The following is a 12760-nucleotide window of genomic DNA, read 5'->3' as shown; positions in this document are numbered from 1 at the left end:
ACCTTGTGGACAGCCTTCCTAGAAGATATAAACACACTCTGCAACCTTGTGGACAGCCTTCCCAGAAGATATAAACACACTCCACAACCTTGTGGACAGCCTTCCTAGAAGATATAAACACACTCCGCAACCTTGTGGACAGCCTTCCTAGAAGATATAAACACACTCCGCAACCTTGTGGACAGCCTTCTCAGAAGATATAAACACACTCCACAACCTTGTGGACAGCCTTCCTAGAAGATATAAACACACTCCACAACCTTGTGGACAGCCTTCCTAGAAGATATAAACACTCCACAACCTTGTGGACAGCCTTCCCAGAAGATATAAACACACTCCGCAACCTTGTGGACAGCCTTCCCAGAAGATATAAACACACTCCGCAACCTTGTGGACAGCCTTCCTAGAAGATATAAACACACTCCGCAACCTTGTGGACAGCCTTCCCAGAAGATATAAACACACTCCACAACCTTGTGGACAGCCTTCCTAGAAGATATAAACACACTCCGCAACCTTGTGGACAGCCTTCCTAGAAGATATAAACACACTCCGCAACCTTGTGGACAGCCTTCCCAGAAGATATAAACACACTCCGCAACCTTGTGGACAGCCTTCCTAGAAGATATAAACACACTCCGCAACCTTGTGGACAGCCTTCCTAGAAGATATAAACACACTCCGCAACCTTGTGGACAGCCTTCCTAGAAGATATAAACACACTCCACAACCTTGTGGACAGCCTTCCTAGAAGATATAAACACGCTCCACAACCTTGTGGACAGCCTTCCCAGAAGATATAAACACACTCCGCAACCTTGTGGACAGCCTTCCCAGAAGATATAAACACACTCCGCAACCTTGTGGACAGCCTTCCTAGAAGATATAAACACACTCCGCAACCTTGTGGACAGCCTTCCTAGAAGATATAAACACACTCCGCAACCTTGTGGACAGCCTTCCTAGAAGATATAAACACACTCCGCAACCTTGTGGACAGCCTTCCCAGAAGATATAAACACACTCCACAACCTTGTGGACAGCCTTCCCAGAAGATATAAACACACTCCGCGACCTTGTGGACAGCCTTCCTAGAAGATATAAACACACTCCACAACCTTGTGGACAGCCTTCCTAGAAGATATAAACACACTCCACAACCTTGTGGACAGCCTTCCTGGAAGATATAAACACACTCCACAACCTTGTGGACAGCCTTCCTAGAAGATATAAACACACTCCACAACCTTGTGGACAGCCTTCCTGGAAGATATAAACACACTCCACAACCTTGTGGACAGCCTTCCCAGAAGATATAAACACACTCCGCAACCTTGTGGACAGCCTTCCTAGAAGATATAAACACACTCCGCAACCTTGTGGACAGCCTTCCTAGAAGATATAAACACACTCCGCAACCTTGTGGACAGCCTTCCTAGAAGATATAAACACACTCCGCAACCTTGTGGACAGCCTTCCTAGAAGATATAAACACACTCCACAACCTTGTGGACAGCCTTCCCAGAAGATATAAACACACTCCGCAACCTTGTGGACAGCCTTCCCAGAAGATATAAACACACTCCGCAACCTTGTGGACAGCCTTCCTAGAAGATATAAACACACTCCGCAACCTTGTGGACAGCCTTCCCAGAAGATATAAACACACTCCACAACCTTGTGGACAGCCTTCCCAGAAGATATAAACACACTCCACAACCTTGTGGACAGCCTCCCTAGAAGATATAAACACACTCCGCAACCTTGTGGACAGCCTTCCTAGAAGATATAAACACACTCCGCAACCTTGTGGACAGCCTTCCTAGAAGATATAAACACACTCCGCAACCTTGTGGACAGCCTTCTCAGAAGATATAAACACACTCCACAACCTTGTGGACAGCCTTCCTAGAAGAGTTGAAGCTGTAATAGCTGCAGAAGGTCATATTGCACCCTGTGGGCTAGGAATGGTATTGCACTTCAACTTCATAGGTGAGTCGAGGCAGGTGTCCAAATACTTGTGGCAACATGGTGGTGCGGTGGTGCTGACTTGCGATGACTGGAATCAGATCAGACCAGACGGTCGTGATGATCACCTCCGCAACAAAAGTCCTCCTTTCTGTCCAAAACCACATAAAAGTTTGTCCATCTTCCAGACTTCTTCTTCGCTTGCTAGCTTGTGCGCACCAGCTTTCTCAGACTCTTATTTTGTTAGCGCAGGCAGGATGCAGCAGGGCTTTTATTGTGAAGACAGGAAGTGTGGGCTCAGTCTATAGAGTTTCGACGGCAGCTGGGAATTCAAAGTGTTTCTGGCGCTCATATTTTCTTACCGAAGACGTGGCTCAGGAGACCCCCGGGTGTTGTTGATGTGGATCACGTGACCAAAGTCAGGATTCATGACGACTCATTTGAGGGACTCTGTGATGACCTCACTTCCTGTTGTTGTTCCAGACGAGGAGCAGGAGGGCGTGGCGCAGGCAGGGCCCTCCTGCACGGAGGCGTGCTGTGCAGACGGGCCGGGGAACAACCGCCGGGAGGACGTGGCTCCGCCCCCTGAGCTCCACCCCGAGCACCCGCGGGCCCCCCCGGCGGAGGGCGACGTCCACAACGTCGCGACCAAGCTCGTCTGCAGCGGCGACCTCGGCCACATCCACGCCCGCGGCGAGGCCAGCGGCAACGAGGCGGCGGAACCCCCGACGTCACGCTGCGACGCCGCTGAAGATGACGGCAAGCAGGAGGAGGCGTGTCCACCCAGCCCACCTGCCAAGAAGGAAGTAGCCAAGACCAGGGCCAAGAAGAAGAAGAAACCTCTCTTCACCATCCAGGCGGTCAACTGTAACGGCACGGAGAGAGAGATGGGCCCCGACATGTCCTTCAGCTGTGAGTACACCTGCCCACACAACAGCACACCTGGGGGAGGACCCCAACTCAAACACCTGCCCACACAACAGCACACCTGGGGGAGGACCCCACCTGCCCACACAACAGCACACCTGTGTGACTACCCCAACTCAAACACCTGCCCACACAACACACCTGTGTGACTACCCCAACTCAAACACCTGCCCACACACCTGTGTGACTACCCCAACTCAAACACCTGCCCACACAACACACCTGTGTGACTACCCCAACTCAAACACCTGCCCACACACCTGTGTGACTACCCCAACTCAAACACCTGCCCACACAACAGCACACCTGGGTGACTACCCCAACTCAAACACCTGCCCACACCACAGCACACCTGGGGGAGGACCCCACCTGCCCACACCACAGCACACCTGTGTGACTACCCCAACTCAAACACCTGCCCACACAACAGCACACCTGGGTGACTACCCCAACTCAAACACCTGCCCACACAACAGCACACCTGGGGGAGGACCCCACCTGCCCACACAACAGCACACCTGTGTGACTACCCCAACTCAAACACCTGCCCACACAACAGCACACCTGTGTGACTACCCCAACTCAAACACCTGCCCACACACCTGTGTGACTACCCCAACTCAAACACCTGCCCACACAACAACACACCTGTGTGACTACCCCAACTCAAACACCTGCCCACACAACAACACACCTGTGTGATTACCCTAAGTCAAACACCTGCCCACACACCTGTGTGACTACCCCAACTCAAACACCTGCCCACACAACACACCTGTGTGACTACCCCAACTCAAACACCTGCCCACACAACACACCTGTGTGACTACCCCAACTCAAACACCTGCCCACACAACACACCTGTGTGACTACCCCAACTCAAACACCTGCCCACACACCTGTGTGACTACCCCAACTCAAACACCTGCCCACACAACAACACACCTGTGTGACTACCCCAACTCAAACACCTGCCCACACAACAACACACCTGCGTGACTACCCCAACTCAAACACCTGCCCACACAACAACACACCTGCGTGACTACCCCAACTCAAACACCTGCCCACACACCTGTGTGACTACCCCAACTGAAACACCTGCCCACACACCTGTGTGACTACCCCAACTCAAACACCTGCCCACATAACAACACACCTGTGTGACTACCCCAACTCAAACACCTGCCCACACAACAACACACCTGTGTGACTACCCCAACTCAAACACCTGCCCACACAACAACACACCTGTGTGACTACCCCAACTCAAACACCTGCCCACACAACAACACACCTGTGTGACTACCCCAACTCAAACACCTGCCCACATAACAACACACCTGTGTGACTACCCCAACTCAAACACCTGCCCACACAACAACACACCTGTGTGACTACCCCAACTCAAACACCTGCCCACACAACAACACACCTGTGTGACTACCCCAACTCAAACACCTGCCCACACAACAACACACCTGTGTGACTACCCCAACTCAAACACCTGCCCACACACCTGCGTGACTACCCCAACTCAAACACCTGCCCACATAACAACACACCTGTGTGACTACCCCAACTCAAACACCTGCCCACACAACAACACACCTGTGTGACTACCCCAACTCAAACACCTGCCCACACAACAACACACCTGTGTGACTACCCCAACTCAAACACCTGCCCACACAACAGCACACCTGGGTGACTACCCCAACTCAAACACCTGCCCACACAACAGCACACCTGGGGGAGGACCCCACCTGCCCACACAACAGCACACCTGTGTGACTACCCCAACTCAAACACCTGCCCACACAACAGCACACCTGTGTGACTACCCCAACTCAAACACCTGCCCACACACCTGTGTGACTACCCCAACTCAAACACCTGCCCACACAACAACACACCTGTGTGACTACCCCAACTCAAACACCTGCCCACACAACAACACACCTGTGTGATTACCCTAAGTCAAACACCTGCCCACACACCTGTGTGACTACCCCAACTCAAACACCTGCCCACACAACACACCTGTGTGACTACCCCAACTCAAACACCTGCCCACACAACAGCACACCTGGGGGAGGACCCCACCTGCCCACACAACAGCACACCTGTGTGACTACCCCAACTCAAACACCTGCCCACACAACACACCTGTGTGACTACCCCAACTCAAACACCTGCCCACACACCTGTGTGACTACCCCAACTCAAACACCTGCCCACACAACAGCACACCTGGGTGACTACCCCAACTCAAACACCTGCCCACACCACAGCACACCTGGGGGAGGACCCCACCTGCCCACACCACAGCACACCTGTGTGACTACCCCAACTCAAACACCTGCCCACACAACAGCACACCTGGGTGACTACCCCAACTCAAACACCTGCCCACACAACAGCACACCTGGGGGAGGACCCCACCTGCCCACACAACAGCACACCTGTGTGACTACCCCAACTCAAACACCTGCCCACACAACAACACACCTGCGTGACTACCCCAACTCAAACACCTGCCCACACACCTGTGTGACTACCCCAACTCAAACACCTGCCCACACACCTGCGTGACTACCCCAACTCAAACACCTGCCCACATAACAACACACCTGTGTGACTACCCCAACTCAAACACCTGCCCACACAACAACACACCTGTGTGACTACCCCAACTCAAACACCTGCCCACACAACAACACACCTGTGTGACTACCCCAACTCAAACACCTGCCCACACAACAACACACCTGTGTGACTACCCCAACTCAAACACCTGCCCACATAACAACACACCTGTGTGACTACCCCAACTCAAACACCTGCCCACACAACAACACACCTGTGTGACTACCCCAACTCAAACACCTGCCCACACAACAACACACCTGTGTGACTACCCCAACTCAAACACCTGCCCACACAACAACACACCTGTGTGACTACCCCAACTCAAACACCTGCCCACACACCTGCGTGACTACCCCAACTCAAACACCTGCCCACATAACAACACACCTGTGTGACTACCCCAACTCAAACACCTGCCCACACAACAACACACCTGTGTGACTACCCCAACTCAAACACCTGCCCACACAACAGCACACCTGGGTGACTACCCCAACTCAAACACCTGCCCACACAACAGCACACCTGGGGGAGGACCCCACCTGCCCACACAACAGCACACCTGTGTGACTACCCCAACTCAAACACCTGCCCACACAACAGCACACCTGTGTGACTACCCCAACTCAAACACCTGCCCACACACCTGTGTGACTACCCCAACTCAAACACCTGCCCACACAACAACACACCTGTGTGACTACCCCAACTCAAACACCTGCCCACACAACAACACACCTGTGTGATTACCCTAAGTCAAACACCTGCCCACACACCTGTGTGACTACCCCAACTCAAACACCTGCCCACACAACACACCTGTGTGACTACCCCAACTCAAACACCTGCCCACACAACAGCACACCTGGGGGAGGACCCCACCTGCCCACACAACAGCACACCTGTGTGACTACCCCAACTCAAACACCTGCCCACACAACACACCTGTGTGACTACCCCAACTCAAACACCTGCCCACACACCTGTGTGACTACCCCAACTCAAACACCTGCCCACACAACAGCACACCTGGGTGACTACCCCAACTCAAACACCTGCCCACACCACAGCACACCTGGGGGAGGACCCCACCTGCCCACACCACAGCACACCTGTGTGACTACCCCAACTCAAACACCTGCCCACACAACAGCACACCTGGGTGACTACCCCAACTCAAACACCTGCCCACACAACAGCACACCTGGGGGAGGACCCCACCTGCCCACACAACAGCACACCTGTGTGACTACCCCAACTCAAACACCTGCCCACACAACAGCACACCTGTGTGACTACCCCAACTCAAACACCTGCCCACACACCTGTGTGACTACCCCAACTCAAACACCTGCCCACACACCTGCGTGACTACCCCAACTCAAACACCTGCCCACATAACAACACACCTGTGTGACTACCCCAACTCAAACACCTGCCCACACAACAACACACCTGTGTGACTACCCCAACTCAAACACCTGCCCACACAACAACACACCTGTGTGACTACCCCAACTCAAACACCTGCCCACACAACAACACACCTGTGTGACTACCCCAACTCAAACACCTGCCCACATAACAACACACCTGTGTGACTACCCCAACTCAAACACCTGCCCACACAACAACACACCTGTGTGACTACCCCAACTCAAACACCTGCCCACACAACAACACACCTGTGTGACTACCCCAACTCAAACACCTGCCCACACAACAACACACCTGTGTGACTACCCCAACTCAAACACCTGCCCACACACCTGCGTGACTACCCCAACTCAAACACCTGCCCACATAACAACACACCTGTGTGACTACCCCAACTCAAACACCTGCCCACACAACAACACACCTGTGTGACTACCCCAACTCAAACACCTGCCCACACAACAACACACCTGTGTGACTACCCCAACTCAAACACCTGCCCACACAACAGCACACCTGGGTGACTACCCCAACTCAAACACCTGCCCACACAACAGCACACCTGGGGGAGGACCCCACCTGCCCACACAACAGCACACCTGTGTGACTACCCCAACTCAAACACCTGCCCACACAACAGCACACCTGTGTGACTACCCCAACTCAAACACCTGCCCACACACCTGTGTGACTACCCCAACTCAAACACCTGCCCACACAACAACACACCTGTGTGACTACCCCAACTCAAACACCTGCCCACACAACAACACACCTGTGTGATTACCCTAAGTCAAACACCTGCCCACACACCTGTGTGACTACCCCAACTCAAACACCTGCCCACACAACACACCTGTGTGACTACCCCAACTCAAACACCTGCCCACACAACAGCACACCTGGGGGAGGACCCCACCTGCCCACACAACAGCACACCTGTGTGACTACCCCAACTCAAACACCTGCCCACACAACACACCTGTGTGACTACCCCAACTCAAACACCTGCCCACACACCTGTGTGACTACCCCAACTCAAACACCTGCCCACACAACAGCACACCTGGGTGACTACCCCAACTCAAACACCTGCCCACACCACAGCACACCTGGGGGAGGACCCCACCTGCCCACACCACAGCACACCTGTGTGACTACCCCAACTCAAACACCTGCCCACACAACAGCACACCTGGGTGACTACCCCAACTCAAACACCTGCCCACACAACAGCACACCTGGGGGAGGACCCCACCTGCCCACACAACAGCACACCTGTGTGACTACCCCAACTCAAACACCTGCCCACACAACAGCACACCTGTGTGACTACCCCAACTCAAACACCTGCCCACACACCTGTGTGACTACCCCAACTCAAACACCTGCCCACACAACAACACACCTGTGTGACTACCCCAACTCAAACACCTGCCCACACAACAACACACCTGTGTGATTACCCTAAGTCAAACACCTGCCCACACACCTGTGTGACTACCCCAACTCAAACACCTGCCCACACAACACACCTGTGTGACTACCCCAACTCAAACACCTGCCCACACAACACACCTGTGTGACTACCCCAACTCAAACACCTGCCCACACAACACACCTGTGTGACTACCCCAACTCAAACACCTGCCCACACAACAACACACCTGTGTGACTACCCCAACTCAAACACCTGCCCACACAACAACACACCTGCGTGACTACCCCAACTCAAACACCTGCCCACACAACAACACACCTGCGTGACTACCCCAACTCAAACACCTGCCCACACACCTGTGTGACTACCCCAACTGAAACACCTGCCCACACACCTGTGTGACTACCCCAACTCAAACACCTGCCCACACACCTGCGTGACTACCCCAACTCAAACACCTGCCCACATAACAACACACCTGTGTGACTACCCCAACTCAAACACCTGCCCACACAACAACACACCTGTGTGACTACCCCAACTCAAACACCTGCCCACACAACAACACACCTGTGTGACTACCCCAACTCAAACACCTGCCCACACACCTGCGTGACTACCCCAACTCAAACACCTGCCCACATAACAACACACCTGTGTGACTACCCCAACTCAAACACCTGCCCACACAACAACACACCTGTGTGACTACCCCAACTCAAACACCTGCCCACACAACAACACACCTGTGTGACTACCCCAACTCAAACACCTGCCCACACAACAACACACCTGTGTGACTACCCCAACTCAAACACCTGCCCACATAACAACACACCTGTGTGACTACCCCAACTCAAACACCTGCCCACACAACAACACACCTGTGTGACTACCCCAACTCAAACACCTGCCCACACAACAACACACCTGTGTGACTACCCCAACTCAAACACCTGCCCACACAACAACACACCTGTGTGACTACCCCAACTCAAACACCTGCCCACACAACAACACACCTGTGTGACTACCCCAACTCAAACACCTGCCCACACAACAACACACCTGTGTGACTACCCCAACTCAAACACCTGCCCACATAACAGCACACCTGTGACTACCCCAACTCAAACACCTGCCCACATAACAGCACACCTGTGTGACTACCCCAACTCAAACACCTGCCCACACAACAACACACCTGTGTGACTACCCCAACTCAAACACCTGCCCACACAACAGCACACCTGTGTGACTACCCCAACTCAAACACCTGTCCACACAACAGCACACCTGTGTGACTACCCCAACTCAAACACCTGCCCACACAACAGCACACCTGTGTGACTACCCCAACTCAAACACCTGCCCACACACCTGTGTGACTACCCCAACTCAAACACCTGCCCACACAACAACACACCTGTGTGACTACCCCAACTCAAACACCTGCCCACACAACACACCTGTGTGACTACCCCAACTCAAACACCTGCCCACACAACAACACACCTGTGTGACTACCCCAACTCAAACACCTGCCCACACAACAACACACCTGTGTGACTACTCCAACTCAAACACCTGCCCACATAACAGCACACCTGTGACTACCCCAACTCAAACACCTGCCCACATAACAGCACACCTGTGTGACTACCCCAACTCAAACACCTGCCCACATAACGGCACACCTGTGTGACTACCCCAACTCAAACACCTGCCCACACAACAGCACACCTGTGTGACTACCCCAACTCAAACACCTGTCCACACAACAACACACCTGTGTGACTACCCCAACTCAAACACCTGTCCACACAACAACACACCTGTGTGACTACCCCAACTCAAACACCTGCCCACACAACAACACACCTGTGTGACTACCCCAACTCAAACACCTGCCCACACAACAGCACACCTGTGTGACTACCCCAACTCAAACACCTGTCCACACAACAGCACACCTGTGTGACTACCCCAACTCAAACACCTGCCCACACAACAGCACACCTGTGGGAGGACCCCAACTCAAACACCTGCCCACACAACAGCACACCTGTGTGACAACCCCAACTCAAACACCTGCCCACACAACAACACACCTGTGTGACTACCCCAACTCAAACACCTGCCCACACAACAACACACCTGTGTGACTACCCCAACTCAAACACCTGCCCACACAACAACACACCTGTGTGAGTACACCTCCAAGTATATTTTGGACAATCAGAAACAAACACAATATTGGACATGTTGTCTATTCAGCAACATCATTTTATAATTTTTTATCAACTAGAGGGCTTAAGGAGCTGATTAAAACAAATTCAATTGATGCGTTTTGGTGTTCTTTAGTATTTTTTAATCTTAGTTTTTTTCACAAACACCCATCCATCCATCCTTCTATTTTCTACCGCTTGTCCCTCTGGGGGTGCTGGAGCCTATCCCAGCTGCATTCAGAATAAATCGTATTCAAATAATGAATACATGGAAAAAAGGTGTAAGTTTTGAGTGCAGCTTTGTGCTGTGCTTCAGTGCAGACACTGCAGGCCTCCTTCTAAATTACCCATAAAAAGTGGTACATGTCTGCGGCTTGTTTGAAAAGAGGTGAATGTGCAGTAAATGAGTGTCTCCATGGTGTGCAGCACACGCACAGTCTTAGTAAATCACAGCATCAGGTGCACTGCAGCTCGGGAGAGGAAATCCTCACAAGAAGGGAGAATGTGCATGATGACATCATGAATGTGCATCATGACATCATGAATGTGCATCATGACATCATGAATGTGCATGATGACATCATGAATGTGCATCATGACATCATGAATGTGCATCAGGACATCATGAATGTGCATGATGACATCATGAAAGTGCATGATGACATCATGAATGTGCATCAGGACATCATGAAAGTGCATCAGGACATCATGAAAGTGCATCACGACATGAATGTGCATGATGAAGACATGAATGTGCATGATGATGACATGAATGTGCATGATGACATCATGAAAGTGCATCATGACATCATGCATGTGCATGATGACGACATGAATGTGCATGACATCATGAAAGTGCATCATGACATCATGAATGTGCATCAGGACATCATCAATGTGCATCATGACATCATGAAAGTGCATCACGACATCATGAATGTGCATGATGATGACATGAATATGCATGATGACATCATGAAAGTGCATCATGACATCATGCATGTGCATGATGACGACATGACTGTGCATGACATCATGAAAGTGCATCATGACATCATGAATGTGCATTATGACATCATGTGCATGATGACGACATGAATGTGCATGATGACATGAAAGTGCATCATGACAGTGCATGATGACGACATGAATGTGCATGATGACGACATGAATGTGCATGACATCATGAAAGTGCATCATGACATGAATGTGCATGATGACATGAATGTGCATGACATCATGAAAGTGCATCATGACATGAATGTGCATGATGACGACATGAATGTGCATGACATCATGAAAGTGCATCATGACATGAATGTGCATGATGACATGAATGTGCATGACATCATGAAAGTGCATCATGACATGAATGTGCATGATGACGACATGAATGTGCATGACATCATGAAAGTGCATCATGACATGAATGTGCATCATGACATGATTGTGCATGATGACATCATGAAAGTGCATCACGACATGAATGTGCATGATGGCGACATGAATGTGCATGACATGAATGTGCATGACAACATCATGAATGTGCATGACAACATCATGAATGTGCATGATGACGACATGAATGTGCATGATGACGACATGAATGTGCATGATGACGACATGAATGTGCATGACATGAAAGTGCATCATGACATCATGAATGTGCATGATGGCGACATGAATGTGCATGATGACATCATGAAAGTGCATCACGACATGAATGTGCATGATGGCGACATGAATGTGCATGACATGAATGTGCATGACGACATCATGAATGTGCATGACGACATCATGAATGTGCATGATGACGACATGAATGTGCATGACGACGACATGAATGTGCATGACGACATCATGAATGTGCATGACGACGACATGAATGTGCATGATGATGACATGAATGTGCATGATGACGACATGAATGTGCATGATGACGACATGAATGTGCATGACGACATCATGAATGTGCATGATGACGACATGAATGTGCATGACGACGACATGAATGTGCATGACGACATCATGAATGTGCATGACGACGACATGAATGTGCATGATGACGACATGAATGTGCATGATGACAAACACTCACCAACCTGGA

The 12760-nt window shown here is 51.3% G+C and overlaps 1 protein-coding gene across 1 annotated transcript in view; it reads left to right on the top strand.

Annotated features, from left to right (window-relative positions):
- Nucleotides 1–12760, top strand: part of LOC133554105 (ubiquitin carboxyl-terminal hydrolase 11-like) — a 58483-nt gene that overhangs the window by 39916 nt on the left and 5807 nt on the right. The window contains exon 15 of the mRNA XM_061902511.1: nt 2452–2880. Coding sequence (XP_061758495.1) covers nt 2452–2880 — 429 coding nt within the window. The remainder of the gene's footprint in view (nt 1–2451; nt 2881–12760) is intronic.

This window comes from Nerophis ophidion, linkage group LG06 (genome assembly GCF_033978795.1).
Source record: "Nerophis ophidion isolate RoL-2023_Sa linkage group LG06, RoL_Noph_v1.0, whole genome shotgun sequence".
Lineage (NCBI taxonomy): Eukaryota > Metazoa > Chordata > Actinopteri > Syngnathiformes > Syngnathidae > Nerophis > Nerophis ophidion.
The sequence above is the reverse complement of the archived record's forward strand: the minus strand, read 5'-3'. Positions and strand labels throughout refer to the sequence as shown.